Source organism: Plectrocnemia conspersa, unplaced genomic scaffold, assembly GCF_051122295.1.
Source record: "Plectrocnemia conspersa isolate PC_06_02 unplaced genomic scaffold, ASM5112229v1 ptg000001l, whole genome shotgun sequence".
In the NCBI taxonomy this organism is placed as follows: Eukaryota; Metazoa; Arthropoda; class Insecta; order Trichoptera; family Polycentropodidae; genus Plectrocnemia; species Plectrocnemia conspersa.
This window is the reverse complement of record NW_028277165.1, coordinates 29,410,325-29,426,464: the sequence shown is the minus strand read 5'-3', so window position 1 is coordinate 29,426,464 and position 16,140 is coordinate 29,410,325. Positions and strand designations below refer to the sequence as shown.

General features: G+C 34.2%; 1 protein-coding gene across 1 annotated transcript; it reads left to right on the top strand.

The window, feature by feature from the left end:
* Positions 1–3,051: 3,051 nt before the first annotated feature.
* On the top strand, positions 3,052–15,106 carry SMC3 (structural maintenance of chromosomes 3). The gene is made up of 18 exons (XM_088196814.1): positions 3,052–3,164; positions 3,232–3,346; positions 9,671–9,810; positions 9,883–10,041; positions 10,111–10,236; positions 10,310–10,477; positions 10,548–10,793; positions 10,852–11,081; positions 11,157–11,366; positions 11,537–11,942; positions 12,539–12,909; positions 12,976–13,138; positions 13,200–13,571; positions 13,641–13,817; positions 13,882–14,018; positions 14,086–14,266; positions 14,327–14,509; positions 14,577–15,106. The coding sequence occupies exons 1-18, from the start codon at positions 3,150–3,152 to the stop codon at positions 14,787–14,789; spliced, it is 3,612 nt and encodes a 1,203-aa protein (XP_088052940.1). The 5' UTR covers positions 3,052–3,149; the 3' UTR covers positions 14,790–15,106.
* The last annotated feature ends 1,034 nt before the right edge of the window (positions 15,107–16,140 follow it).

Genomic DNA, 16,140 nt, shown 5'->3' with positions numbered 1-16,140 from the left:
ATCTCACCGAACGGACAGAATTGTGAAAATCATATATTAAAAATAATGTCACCTAAATGTTCACCATTGTTGCGACCTCTCCCCTTTGGAGATGGCCGTCTTTTCTTCCGAAGGACCACGGAATTAAACGCCTCGATCTATTAAAACGCTTTATTATCAGAGTTTACATTCTCGGGCTTCTTACGCTGACGCACGACCATGCGCCGTCAACGCCGCGCCGAATCATCTGTCACAAAAAAAAACCCACGCACGGCCGTAACACAATTTTATTCGCCCATGCACAAATATATGTAAAACATTGTCTGAACAACCATCTTCCTTAACCCATACGTCACGGTGCCTCGAAATGAAAAATGACATCCGATGGGGTCGCTCAACTCCCCCAAACATTTCAAGTCAAAATATTGATGAATTCTTCATCAAATATATTTAAAAATGGATAATTCTAAGTATAAAATTTGTTATTCATGATAAGCTTCATCATCTGGTCAATATTTAGGATTTTTTAATTAATCATTACGACGCAAAAAGCGACGACGTAAACGCCGAGATTTCGCTGCAGACTGGCTTTGCAGGTATACGAATGACCGCCGCGCGCTCGGTACATAAAACTACGGAGTAACCCAAAAAAATAAACAAGTATTTGATTTATTTATTATTTCAATTTTTGAAATAAAAAATTGTTGCAACATTTATGTTGTTATTATACAAAAAAGTCAATATATAAATACTATTTTAAAATTAAAATATAAATTTGAAAAAATAAAACACATTTATTTTATAAACACAAAAAAATTCTAGTGTAACACTAAAAAATATGTTTATCTTATACATATATATATATATATTAACATTTTATATTAATTTCAAATTTGTAAAAACTTTTTTCAAGCACACCTTTCTTTCGGATTGTGATATTTTGTGCAAATGATTATCTATAAAAGTGAGAAATGACATTTTTGCTAATACGAGTTTATTGATATATAATTCAATTGCAATCAAATATTCACTCACCATTGTAATTTTCTCCACCGTAATGGGAAATCTTCCAGGCAAACTGAATTCTTATCCATAAGTTTTTATGTGTATCGTGCTAATAATTTAAAAATAATAACTCGAAAAAATTCTCATTTTCTAAAAAAATGTGTTATTTCTGAGATTCGGTACTTCCAGTGAGCCAGTAATATCTGACGGGAGATAATATTTACTCAAAAAAATATGTTATGATTTCCTTATAACAGGATAGAAAAAAATACAATATAATCTTACTAATCTGACAATCTTTAAATTCTCAGTAATCCAATATTATCTAATGGTTAATGGTAAGATAAATTTTGTGTTTTGTACTTTTTATATATGTACATCGTATTTTTTATTTTCTGTAATTTGACTTCATTTCTAAATAAACTCTTTTACATTGGCATTCGTGTCCTTGCCAACAGTTAGAGGGCGAAATATTTCTCTGATTGCGGCTATAAAAATTGAAGGAATTGGCTAGAGAATCATTCAAATCGATTAAATTTGGTGGACGTTATGCATGTATATGTACACGAGTATGTAGCCACAGTTACTTTGGCAAATTGTAATAAATATTATATGAATACATATAAGAAATAACCTGCAGCTGCTCGGAAAAATAAACTATAAATTGTGATTATGTACACGTGAGTACAATAAAATGCATTTATTAAAAAATATCCTCTCTGGTCAAACGATCATCAAATCTGAGCATCGAAAATCTATCTCTAGTCATGGCCGCTGAATAAAAATATTGTTTGAACAGTTCGCTTGTTGTCCATAATTCTTTGAACTGTAATTTACCCCCATTCAATCCTCCAGAAGATAATAGGATGCCTATAAACGCTTCAACTTCGATACGATTTACGGGAGAAATGTCTTTTTTGAAATGTATTATCAATATCGATATCGCTATCGTATTTGCTACTACTCTCGTCAGAATCTTGCAAAATTCTTAGCAACTCTTCGTCAGTTACAAGCCGATCAGCCATTTTACAATTTCAAAAGTAACGTGAGAAATAAAATAACAATAACGATCGAATTTGGCGGTTCAATTCGTACTGTATGTTTTTTTGGGGAACGGTGTAGTTTGCGATAAAGCGTTGAAAGAACCGCGTGGAGGGGGCGCCGCGCGAAATTCTTAGAAGGCGAATTTCTCTAAAAACTGACTCAGGTATACAAATCACGCGGCGACAGTAGCGATTAGAGTTGATTTTATTTTTTTCTCACGATTGGAGATAATAAAGTACAATGATTATTTTTAATATTAATTCTTTAAACTATTTTTGACAAATACAAAAAGTTTGCGACAAATAGGATTTATATTAAATAAGTTATTTGAGAAAAACCAAAAAGTTGGGGGAGTCAATAGACCCCACAGGCACGGAAGGGTTAAATCTGGCACATAGCTTTTGAAACACTTTATGACACAAGGCACGTAGAATTTTGGCTACCTCTTAACAAATATTTGCCATAAATTGGGTTATTGTGGCTGGTTCATTCAAATAAACACGACTTTTGAGATAAAAATATAAATAATAAATATACTTAAAAAGTCGAAAAATAATTGAGAAGCACAGAAATATTCTGCGCTTTGAAGTAAATCTCCCGACGACAGGCAAACAAATACTGACGCACGTTTGAAACGCCATCTGATGCTCAGGTCAGAGCGAGTCAGAGCGTATGGAACCTTGCCCTGGCTCTCTCGATCTGTCATACGCACTTGTGCATCTCGCTCGCACACGTACAAGTGAATCCGTGCGAGAGAAAAATATATATAAATTGAATTTTGACCAATAAGCGAGCGCAAAAAATCCATGTCAAAAGCAATAAAATCGTGCCAGCACCATCCTATGTGGGGTAAAAACGAACAGTTTTATTTTGAATAATATTTATACTCAAAAATATAATATAGTCAGTAGGTTAGCGTAACTGCGTATCTGAATATTGCATAGACGGAATTTAAAACACTCAATAAAATATAATATAATACAAATACGCGGTGAAAATGCGTTTCGGGCATGGCGCTAATCTGTGGCATTAGGACCGCTAGGTCGGACGCTTGTTGTTGTTGGCGCGCTGTCGTCTGTCTGTTCGTCCGGCGGGCGGCTTCGGGCGCCGCCGCCGCTACTATGCACATCAAGCAGGTTAGCTAAATCGATGATACGTTAACTTCCAAGAAGTAGCGTCCAAACTAACGTCATTTCGTTTCAGGTGATTATCCAGGGCTTCAAGAGCTACCGCGAACAGATCGTCGTCGACCCGTTTGACAAGCGGCACAACGTCGTCGTAGGCAGAAACGGATCTGGCAAGAGCAACTTCTTCTACGGTCAGTGGTTGGCTCGTCGCTTTTTCCTTTCACTATCAACTTGACATTTGTTTCCAACTTTTAGGTTATGAACGTCGCTTTTCCTCCTTCCCCTCTCACTCTTCTGCCCCCCCAATAACTTCTCTGAGTAAACGCTCCAAACATAAAGGCGTTAAATTACAAATATGGATACAATACTTACATTCTAATCAAGGTACCTGAATTCTTCTTAGCAACATTGAGTACTCTGTCTTATAGATAAATAATCTTAAAACGATTCCTTAATTCTATAAGGAAATGCTGTGATGGTTAAGAATAAGGAACGCAATCGTGACTTTATGTCACTTCAATTTGTAACTGAAAATCGCTAAGCATTAATGGACTGTCGACACCGCCCCTCAGCATCTTCAAAAAGTTATTTGTTGATACCACCCCTAAGCGTAACACTAAACTTTCCAAAAGTATAATAGAAATAATTTCCATAAATATTTGAGTTGCCGATCCTCTTAAAAATTAACCTAAGCAAAGGATAGTTGACGTCTATACAAACTCAAAAGAACGCATTTCGCCAAAAGGAACTAGCAAAAGTGTCGACAAAATCAGTAAAATATGCATTTGAAGGTAGCCGGATTACAAGTGCCCAGTGATTGAATTGCCAAATCTCAGCCTTTTAAATTATGGCCGTCTTACAAATAGCCATTCTTATAAGAAAAGTAACAGATAATAATGTTTCCCCCCGTAAGTATCGCATTGGCCAGGCAGTCGAAAGTAGGAAAGAGCTAACCGCGAACATAGCGTACTCGCAACACTTCCAGTTGAACTTGCACCAAGCGAAGCTATGTCGAATACTGACCCAGACGACCCTAATAAAGCCAAAGAACCAGAGGCATCAGACTATGTCTGGCTATTATTTCTAGTTAAAACACTTGACGGGCAATGTTGACTATAAAATGTAAGGGTGTGACACTTACAGGACACCGATTATTGACCTTTTGTAAAGTTAGCGCACATCCGCATCAAATTAAACCTATTAAAAATCGATGTTGACGTGTAAATTTGAGCACAGTGCCCCAGAAGATCGGCAATTAATAATTTTAATTGACGAATCTGGATTCAATTGTCATCTTCGGTGAACAAAAGCGCGATTGAAGATTAACACACCGGCATTCGTGTCCTTGTCAACAGTTAGAGAATGAAATGTTTCCCTGATTGCGCTATAAACATTGAAGGAATGTTGTGGCGCAAAACAATTGTGTACTGATATTGCAGAAATTAGCAGAAAAAAATCTCTAAAAAGTATAGTTGGTTTTTGACAACACAAGCATTAACCATACCCGGAAAGTGCGTGAGCTCGTTGAACACACAAATAATAATTTTTATCTACTCTAATTTTTCTACCACTGTTAAAAGACTTCTTCAAAAATTGAATTTTCTGCCAGCAATTTGCTGTCGGATCCATAAAATCGATTAAATATTGTGGACGTTACGTATAATATATGTAAACGAGTCTAGCCACTGTTACTTCGGCAAATTGTAATAAATATTATATGAAATTACCTACAACTGTTTGGAAAAGAAACTATAAATTGTGATTATGTACACGTGAGTACAATAAAATGGATTTATTAAAAAATATCTAATTGTTCAATTTAATTTTTAAAAGGTTTAATTTGAAATTAAAAACCTGTACACACTACTAGGATGAATATATAAAAAAATACTTGAATAAACATAAAAAAATATTCATTGTTGTAATTGTAAAATAAAGCTGCACAAATATTTTTTTTACATATAAAACAATGAATATATGTTTTTTATCTTCATTGCAAGGGCAAAAATAACACCTTGCACGTTTTTTCGGTTAACGTTTTCATGTAGTTCGCGATAAAGCATTGAAGGATGGCGAAATTCTCGGAAAACTGACTCAAGTATAAAAATTTCAAGGCAACAGTACTGATTAATGTTGTTTTTATTTTTTCTCACAATTGCAGATGATACAATGATTGTTTTTAATATTTATTCTTTAGACTTTTTAAACAAATACAAAAAGATTGTGACATGTAGGAGTTACATATATTAAATTAGTTATTCAACTAAAAACACAAAGTTGGGGTAGCCTATAGATACCACCGGCACAAATGGGTTAACAGCATTTTTGATATTAAAAAGTAGTGATTTAATCAGTGCTGTTTTTAAATGAAATAGTGAAAATATTAACCTTTCTAAGGCAATAACTATTTATTTATCACTAAGGTCTCAGTAACAAATATCAAAATTGGCAGTAAGATATAATATATTAAAATATAATGAATCCAGCGGGGCCTGCATTAACTCTAAACGAAGATTTAAACTCCGCCCTTATATCTAATTCATTTGAAATATTCTTCTCATTGATAATTTCTTGCCTTTTCAAAACCTTCACTTCTGTATATTTTAAAGAAATCATTTAAATGCTTCATCTATGTGTATTTTTGGACAAAACTTTGCTTACAATATTTACTTTTGCTTATAAATCATACCAAATAATGAATTCAAATCCATTGATTTTTCGCAATATTGTATGTATTGTTAGATAAAATAGTGGCAATTTCGTTTAAACTAAATCTTATATGTAGACAAGTGTTCTAATTATTTTATCAGTGGTTTTCAATTTGTGAGTTACATAAGATCAAAATTAAAATCATGATTTTTTTTATTTCTAGTAACTAAATATCTTGATACTCATTATAAATAAAATAAAATAAAAAATACTGGTTTTGAGCATTAGTATAATATTGAGCGTTATTAAAAAAAAAACTGTTAATTATTAGCGCTCAGGGAATGTAGTGTATCGGCGTTGAATATAAACTAAAGTAAAATTCAACTTCAGTATGATATAAATGTAGTGTTTCACAAGTTCTTAAAAATAATTTACGATCAAATTATATTATCATCACATGTTTAAACAAAGAGCTCTTTGATGGTCCCTCACATTGAAATCAGCAACATCAATAAAAATAATTATGTGTTGTAATATGTTTTTCTTCGAGTATAGGCTGTCCCAAAATTAACGAACGAAATTAAATTCAACGAACTCTCTTCGCTGTGCATGGTCATTAGGCTTCAGTTGTTGTGCTAATTGAATTTTGTAAGCATGGAGACACAGATCTTTTGTGAGTATACGCTGTAAAGAGCTTCTTGAAATTTGCAATTCTTGTCCATGACGCCGAATTGATGTTCCGAGATTTTCCCCCAACACACACACTGCTTCGATATTGACATTTGAACGGCTTGTTTTTGGACGACCAGTGTGTTTAGCGTCTCCAACTGATCCAGTCTCTCTGAATTTTTCAATTAATCTCTTCGAAGTTGACGAATTAAAACACTATTCCAACCATATTTTGTATTAAATTTTCGAATTGCGGCCGCCAAACTTATTATTTGTGAGATATTGTTCAATAATGAAAACGCATTGTTGTATCGTGTAACGCTCCATTTTTACTAACCCTAAAATCTCAGCTGTCAAATTTTTCTTCTGGGTTGCCAACATTTACTGCATAAATGACGGCAAATTCAAATCTTGCGTTAATTTTAAAACACCTTTATAAACATTGATTCATAGATGGCAGCACAAAACGCTTTAGTTTTTGTAAATATATACTAACCGAACCCGTCGTAAAACATCAGAAGTCGTAAAAGGTAGGCACTACCTGTCCCGTGGATTACCAGCAGCGAACAAAGCGGATAGATATTACTCGAGCCGTCGGTAGTGTTGAAAGTATGAACTTTTATCTAGATTAGCGGTCTACAAGCATTTTAAAAAGTTATATCTATAGTATATTTATTATAACATAAAAATTTGATAAACATCGATAGGATATGGTGGAATTTAAAAGGATATTACATATATTTATATACACATTATAGAGTTTAATAACAAATTAATTAGAATTACAATGAAACATAAACTATAAGAAAAACTAATTTTACAAGGAAAAAGTGTAATTCTGACTCATCTAGATCTGCCGCAAAGAACACAGTTAACCATACGTCACGGTGTCAAGGAACGAAACACGCTAGCTGATGGGGGTCATTTTGGTCCCAAAGTATTTTAATCCAAATATACGCTAAATTCTTAATAGTTTTGTTTTATAATGCGTTCATATCATTATACATAACCAGGGCTGTGGAGTCAGAGTCGGAGTCGGAGTCGTGGAGTCGTGGTGTTTTGGCCGGAGTTGGAGTCGGAGTCGGAGTCGTGAAAAATGAGCGACTCTGACCATTTTTTCTATAAAATGCATTTTTTTAAATTATAATATTTTAATTGCGTAATAATGAATGTGTATAGCGTATGAATATTAAACGTGTAGAAAAACAGCAAAAATACCTGATAAAATTAAACTTTTTTGTCGGAGTCGGAGTCGGAGTCGGAGTCGGAGTGGAGTCGTGTTGTTGGTAAATATCGGAATCGGAGTCGGAGTCGGAGTCGTGTTTTTTTTTAACGACTCCACAGCCCTGTACATAACACTTGTCATAAATTTGCGATTAATTATTTCTTCCTTTAAAAAAGTAAAAATACATCTTTTATAGAAATGAAATTTCTACCCTAGTCAGTTAGGCCAGATGCAAAGTTGATAATGTTCGCTAAACGGGTTCTCGACTGTCTAAGCGGGTTGGATTTCGGTGTTTGTATTGTTATGATCTTCCAAGTCTTCGTCCCTTTATTCCGTGTCAGTATCGTTGTTGTTATCGCGTTCTACTAAATCTTCTTCGTCAGTCGTGTTACAACTTTCCTCAATATCAATAGCATTATCATATTCGTGATCACTTTCATCCGAGTCTTGTAAAATTCGAAGTAACTCGGCATCAAGGATAAATTTTTCTGCCATTTTCAAGCGATTATGATAAAATCCTACATGAGGTGAAAAAATATCACAAATTAATTATCCATTCTCTTGCGAATTATATAAAATAATATTTATACTAACAAACAACAGACTCGAATACACTCACAAAAAATTAAGTAATACTCAAAGATGACAAAATATTATTTGCGGGTCAAAAAACCAAGCGCGCCCCGAAACAATTCAACCTATACTGTTTTTTCGAGTAACACTGTTGTCTAGGCGGTGGAGTGGGGAAAATACTCCGCTCCGCTCGTCTTCACGCACGCATTCCAGTGCACATGTACGCAAATCTGATGGATAATCGTAGTTTTATATTCTTTTGCTATATTTTTAATTGAAAAAATGCAATTATTATTATGGAAATCTAATCCATATTTTTAACAAATACACGAAATTTCAAATTTATAGTATTAATATCAAACGAGTTATTCAAGAAATAATAAAAAGTTGGGGTATCCGAATCCCCCATCGGCACGGTTGGGTTAAATGAATGTATTGCAGAATAAATAGAGTGGATCTTATATTTAAAATTCGACTTTATCAAGTTCCCATCCCTACGTTTTTTTTTTCATAATTAATAATATTATTTTGAAATTTTTAATCAATCCTAACACGTTCCCTAAAAGGATTGCAAATTGAAAAATCGACCCCTCGTCTTTAATTCATATTAAAATTCTTTACTACATATTTAGTAGTAAAATCTGTTAAAATATAGTATAAAAAATATTTTTACATTTGGTGTCACTTTTTTTCGAAATTTAAAATATATTATTATTGACTACTTCATTATTCTATTCTATAAAGTGAACTACTCAATAAACTTTTATGCTGGAAATCAAAGCTCCACTGAATACGAGTTTAGGACCGAAGTCCCAAATTTAAGTAATATTTCTATGGCAGGGTTTCACCTTACATTTGGTTTGAGAAATGGTAGAACACCGATCCTCTTTTCCTGAATCTATATGAATATGGAAATATCAAATTATTCTAAATGTTTATAGAAGCATTGTGTCTTGCAACTATTTGCTCGGCTACCTGTATTCATTAATTTTCGAAGCTGTCTTATTTTAGATGCAACAAATTCTTACGTTATTTTTGCCGTTCACAATAGATCTTGTTATAGCAGAAATACATTGCTGGTCCATTTCCTTCATATTCCTTTTAACCAGTCTGCTAAAACTCCATTTAATATGTGCATACAAAAAAATGAATATTTGTTATAAGTCATTATACAGATCTTGTACTAATTAATTGCCATACAATGATTATCGTTATCATTATCGACTGTTCGAAAAATCAAAAAAGTTTGCGATAAAGAGTGTTAGTGTAGTCGAGAAGATCAACCATCTTTAATTTACTCTATTCCATCGAAGATTTTACTAGGCTGCTATGTGCCTTTCCTATATAATCACTTTGCACAAGCATAGAATTGTTAAATAAATTTATATAAACTTTACAGCTATTCAATTCGTTTTGAGCGATGAGTTCTCTCATCTTCGTCCCGAGCAACGGCTGGCCCTACTCCATGAAGGAACGGGCCCCAGAGTCATATCGGCCTACGTCGAAATTATCTTCGACAACTCAGACAACAGAGTGCCGGTATCTATTCAACACATCTGATATAAAATAGCAAATAATTTAAACATAATTCTACATTTTCATATTATTCAGATTGACAAGGATGAAATTTACCTCAGACGTGTGATCGGTTCGAAAAAAGATCAGTTCTTTTTAAACAAAAAGAATGTGCCGAGATCGGAAGTCTTGAACTTGCTAGAATCGGCCGGATTGTCCAACTCAAACCCTTATTACATCGTCAAACAGGGAAAGGTATAAGAAATGATTTATTTAAATAGTGCAATTTTTTCAAGCATGATTTTGTGATTATTTATTTTTTAGATTAACCAAATGGCTACTGCTCCTGATTCTCATAGACTTAAGTTGCTGCGAGAAGTAGCCGGAACTCGAGTTTATGATGAACGACGAGAAGAATCTGTGGTTATTCTTCGCGAAACTGTCGGAAAAGTATGCATAGTTTTTTACAATTTTTTTATTATTATACTGGAGTAGTTTTACTGGATTGTATAATTTATTTCAGGTGGAAAAAATTGATGAATTTTTACGCACAATTGAAGAACGTCTAAAAACATTAGAAGAGGAAAAGGAAGAATTGAAAGAATACCAGAAATGGGATAAGACGCGTCGAGTTTTGGAATACATCATCCATGATACAGAATTGAAAGAAAATAAAAGAAAACTAGAAGAAGTATTTTAATTTTGTTCCTGTCTTGTATATATATTATCGAATTGTGTTGTTACACTTTTGTTTTTATTAGCTTGAAAAAATAAGGAGTGAGAGTGGACGTGAACAACAGCAATATACCGAATCGGTTCGAGAAGCTCAGGACAATGTCAGGGACTCAGGTCGTAGATTGAAAGATGCTCGTAAAGAAGTAGCTACAGCTCGCGAACAACGAGACTTACTTTCGACGGAGCATCAGCAGTTGTTAAGAGAAAAAACTAAGCTCGAGCTCACTATCAAGGATTTAACGGACGACGTGGATGGAGATAATAAATCAAAGGTATTTCAGCTTCTTGTAATGTTGTGAATCGTTGTGTTTATTTATTTTTAATTTACAGGAAAGAGCTGAGCAAGAATTGGAAAAACTGCGTACGACGATCGCTGAAAAAGAACTCGAACTAGAAGAGTTGAAACCGAGGTATGAGGAGATGAAGAAGAGAGAGGAAGAATGTACGAGGACGCTGGCATTGAACGAACAGAAGAGACAGGAGTTGTACGCTAAGCAAGGACGTGGTAAACAATTCACTTCTAAGCAAGATCGAGATAAGTGGATTGAAAAAGAATTGAAGTAAGTATAATATTGTATGATGAACCATCCTATATATACACAAGGAAAGATTCATTGTTTATTTTTTTATTTTAGATCTCTCAACAAACAAATCAAAGACAAAAAAGATCATGAAGCAAAGTTAAGAGACGATTTGAAGAAAGACGATATGAAATTGACCGAATTAGAGAAACGTCTTCAAGAAACCACCACTGAGATGGAGCGACAGAGAGAAGCTATTAATGACCATAATAGACAGTACTATGAACATAAGAAGATTAAAGATCAATCTCAAAGCACTAGAAAGTATGTAAAAAATAAATTAAAAAAATAATGTTCCAAGCCTTCTAAAATTCTTTGAAATTGTTCATATATATCGGACAATGACTGGGAGCAAAATTTAATGTCATTTTGTTTTGTACTAGAATTATTAATCTTGGAATATGATAATATTTTAACTTAATATTGAATTTCAGTGAACAATGGCGTAAAGAAACTCAGATGACTCAAAATCTGTCATCCCTCAAAGAAGATCTTGCCAAAGCTGATCAAGCGTTGCGTTCCATGGCAGGAAAACCTATTCTAAACGGACGCGACAGCGTGAGAAAGGTTTTAGACACGTTTGAAGAGAAAGGCGGAGAATGGGCAAAGATAGCCAGAGCTTATTACGGTCCGGTTATCGAGAATTTCAGCTGTGAACAAGCTATCTACACGGCCGTGGAAGTGACAGCTGGAAATAGGTTGTTCCATCACATTGTGGAGTCAGATGTAGTCGGCACGAAAATTTTAAAAGAGATGAACAAGCAGAACCTTCCCGGTGAAGTGACGTTTATGCCACTTAACAGATTACAAGTGAAAGATATGACATATCCAAATGATAATGTAAGTTTAGATCGTTATGATAGACCCCCCATTACCAAACGAATCACTAACTTTTGGCATGAGTGCATTATCGAACGTACAGTTATTCATTGTTCATGATCTCAAATGACTTATACTATTAGCATATAAGTTATGATTTTAATACTTGCTTATTTTAAGAAGCAGAATAGTGCGGATCGTATTTAAAAATGTTAACAAAAAAATCATTAGAATTAATTATGTGACCCCTCATATACATGAACATGATTCCTACCACTATTGTTGCTATGCAAACACAGACCATATTAACTGTTTTTCATGTAAGTTACGCCGAGAGAAAAACTCCATGCCAGATCATATGTAGAGAGACAGATATCAACTGGCTTGAGGTCGATGGTGAGGAATTACTTCACTCACCGACCACCGGTCTCTTGAGTAACAATCTGATGTGATGTTTTCTGTGTGCACTTAATATTGCATCTCAAGTTTCATTCTAATGACTATTTTTATTCCTTGTATTATTAAAATAAGCCCTTTTTTCCTTATAATAATAAACATATTACAAATTGAATCATTCAAAATATAGATCTGATCAATAATTTTATTTATTTTTCCAGAATGCTATAGCTATGGTGAACAAGCTTAAATATGACCAAAAGTATGAAAAAGCTATGAAGTACATCTTCGGAAAGACTTTGATTTGTAGGAATTTAGAATGCGCCACTGAATTAGGAAAACAGTTCCATCTTGACTGCGTCACTTTGGAAGGCGACCAGGTGTCGTCTAAGGGTTCTCTAACCGGTGGCTACTTCAACCAGTCTCGATCTCGTCTCGAAATGCAAAAAACTAGATCTGAACTGATGGAGCAAATAAAAGTGTGCGAAAAAGACTTAGACAAGTTGAGAAAAGATTTGCATAAAACTGAGACAAACATAAATGCCATAGTATCAGAGATGCAAAAAACCGAGACGAAGCAAGGAAAAGCTAAGTATGTTCTTCATTATTTATTTTGCTAGTTCTTATGATTCTAATAAGTGTTGATTTTTGTTAATAGGGATATTTTCGACAAAGTAAAAGCCGATATAAGACTGATGAAAGAGGAGCTCTCTTCGATCGAGCGTTTTAGGCATCCTAAAGAGAAGTCGCTGAATCAATGCAGATCTAATTTAGAAGCTATGCAAGCCACTAAAGAAGGACTCGAATCTGAGCTTCATCAAGTAATTTAAAAATCAATTGCTCTCATCGACTACCACGGTGTTAATCTTAAATTTTGTTTAGGAATTAATGGAACAACTCTCAACGGCCGATCAGGGTAAAGTGGACGAGTTAAACGACGCCATCAGGAGACTGAACCAAGAAAATAAAGAAGCTTTCAGCGCTAGGATGAACTTAGAAGCCACCAAGAATAAATTAGAAAATCTTCTGACTAACAACTTGAAGAGACGAAAAGAAGAATTGGTCCAAGCTCTCCAAGAGATCTCGGTCGAGGATAGAAAACGGCGATTGTCCAACAGCAAAGCTGACGTGGCGGCTGCCGAAAAGCGAATCAAAGCCATCTCGAAAGATTTAGACGATATGGACCGTAAGGTACAAGATGCAGTGAAGAAAGAGAAGCAACTGAAGCAGGAGTTGGAAAAATGGAGAAATAAAGTATGTCTTTACTTATTCAGTTTTGATCTGAAAGTGCTTGCATGTTTTAATTTTTATGTATGATTTTAGGAAAAAGAAGCTCAAGATAAAATGGAGGAAGACGCTAAAGGCTTAGAAAAAATGGCCTCAAAAGAAGAACTCATACATGAGAAGATCAAAGAGTCTTCAGAAAAGATAACAGCTTTAGGTACGCTGCCAAATGCACCAGAATTACACGCAAAGTATCAGAAAATGTCTTTGAAAAATGTAAGTACTGTTCATCGATATTTAGATGATTCATTTTAAATTCAATGTAAACATTTTTTTTTAGCTTTTTAAAGAACTGGAAAAAGCCAATCAGCATCTGAAAAAATACAACCATGTAAATAAGAAAGCTTTGGACCAATTTTTGAGCTTTTCGGAACAAAAAGAAAAGTTGTACAGGCGAAAAGAAGAATTGGACATTGGGTTAGTATTTATAAATAATTTTTCTATAGTAATTTATCTGAATATTATTAATAATCTGTCGGCGCAGAGGTGAGAAAATTCGAGAGCTGATCGACACATTGGAGCATCGGAAGTTAGAAGCTATACAACTTACCTTCAAACAAGTGAGCAAAAATTTTACGGACGTCTTCAAAAAGTTAGTTCCGCAAGGTAGAGGAAGTCTTATAATGAGGACGGCTAACGAAGGAGGCGTAGAAATCAGACCAGAGGTGAGATTTTATCGATTTGATTGTTGCGTATTTATTGACTCAATTTGTTCCGGTTTTTAGCATGCGAATGCGGAGCAATTTGTCGGCGTTGGAATCAAGGTTTCCTTCACCGGAGGTGACGCTGAAATGAGGGAAATGAATCAGTTGTCGGGGGGTCAAAAATCTCTGGTCGCTTTAGCACTGATTTTCGCAATCCAAAAATGTGACCCTGCTCCCTTCTATCTTTTCGATGAAATTGATCAGGTAAGTTTAGTTTTAACTATACTCCTCGTCAAACTATTGTTGGTTGTTATTTCATAATTTATTTTAGGCACTGGATGCCCAGCATAGAAAAGCGATCGCCAACATGATCCATGAGTTAAGTACGTCCGCTCAGTTTATCACCACGACCTTCAGGCCTGAACTTTTAGAGCATGCCCACAAGTTCTACGGTGTCAAGTTCCGTAACAAAGTTTCACACGTAGAGTGCGTAACTAAAGAAGAGGCCAGAGACTTCGTGGAAGACAGCACTACGCATGGTTAAGTATAGGTATTTTCATTCGCATTGGCGTATTTACACATATACGAATGAACCGATGTAATGTATCACAGTATTAAAAGATGCGCCACTATGAACGAAAATATCTGTACAATTATTAGGCATAAGTTATTTTATTTATAGACTAATGCATAATTGTAAAGTAAGAATGATAATGACGAAAAAATGTTTCCATCGGTATAAATATATTATATGTTTGTCTCATTCTGTATTTAATGTTTTGATTTTTTTTCTTCTAGTAAATTATAAAAATGTGTTAATATATTACATGTTGATATAAATAAATTTTATACATTCGAGGACTGCTTCTGGTATTTATTTAACCATTATGATAGATGATGTTTATAGCTCAATTTTGTTCTGATAGATATACACTACCGATCAAAAGTTTAAGACCAAAACCTGCAACGACGTTCATAGTCACGAATCCACATTTATTTATTATAACTATTAAAAATATAGTTACCCAACTAAAGAATACTATTTTCTGTATTATCCATAATAATAATATGGCATATATTTTTTAGACTCGTCCTACCTTATTCTAAGCAAAGGGTCGTAAAAGAGACAAGTGTGACTTATCCGGTTCAGCTGTTAAATATGCGATGGCGATGAGAGTTTAACAACTTAATTTTTATCTATGCACATTCCTTTACGTGTTTTCTAAACTAGACAAATCACAATCTGGAATAAATTTGTTCCTTTTCCTCATTTAGTTTCGTCTTATTGGACTGTTTTGTATTGCATTAGTTTTGTGGGTGTTAAAAATAAAAATATCTTGCTACAATGGTGCTGAAAAATAATATTGCAGAAAAAAAACTGCAATTGTCACTTCATCACGACAACAGAACCTTGCGATATATTGCCTAACAAATAAATATCTCTAAGATCACCATGAAGGAAGATGTGAACATTTTTAAAAATACAGGACTAAATTGTGATAAACCTCGATCTGGAAGTCCTATCATTACATTAAAACAACGGGATCATCACATAGTAATTTTAAGTAAAAAAAATAAATGGTTTACTCAACAGAAATTTGCTCCCAAGTGAAAAAGAGGTATTGAAAATATATCAGTGTCAACTGCTCAATATTGATTAAGGGTAGCAAAACTTGGAGGACGCATTGTTACTAAAAAATGCCTTCGTTACGACGAGAAAATGGAAAGAAGAGGGCCGCCGAGAGCGAACCCGAGCCCTGAATTTCATATCCTGGTCAAAAGTAATAAAATCGCGGTGAAAGTGTTCATATTAAGACTTTTTAAAACAAAATTACGAGTGAGAAACGAATAAAGCACATCTAAACCGAATTTTGCCCAATAGAAGAGGGCAAAAA

What these genes read in the sequence shown, in the direction of transcription:
- SMC3 (XM_088196814.1), top strand. An exon ending in ACTCAGACAACAGAGTGCCG is followed by an intron (nt 9,811 to 9,882) that starts GTATCTATTCAA and finishes CATATTATTCAG; the next exon opens with ATTGACAAGGATGAAATTTA. An exon ending in TTTTCGATGAAATTGATCAG is followed by an intron (nt 14,510 to 14,576) that starts GTAAGTTTAGTT and finishes AATTTATTTTAG; the next exon opens with GCACTGGATGCCCAGCATAG.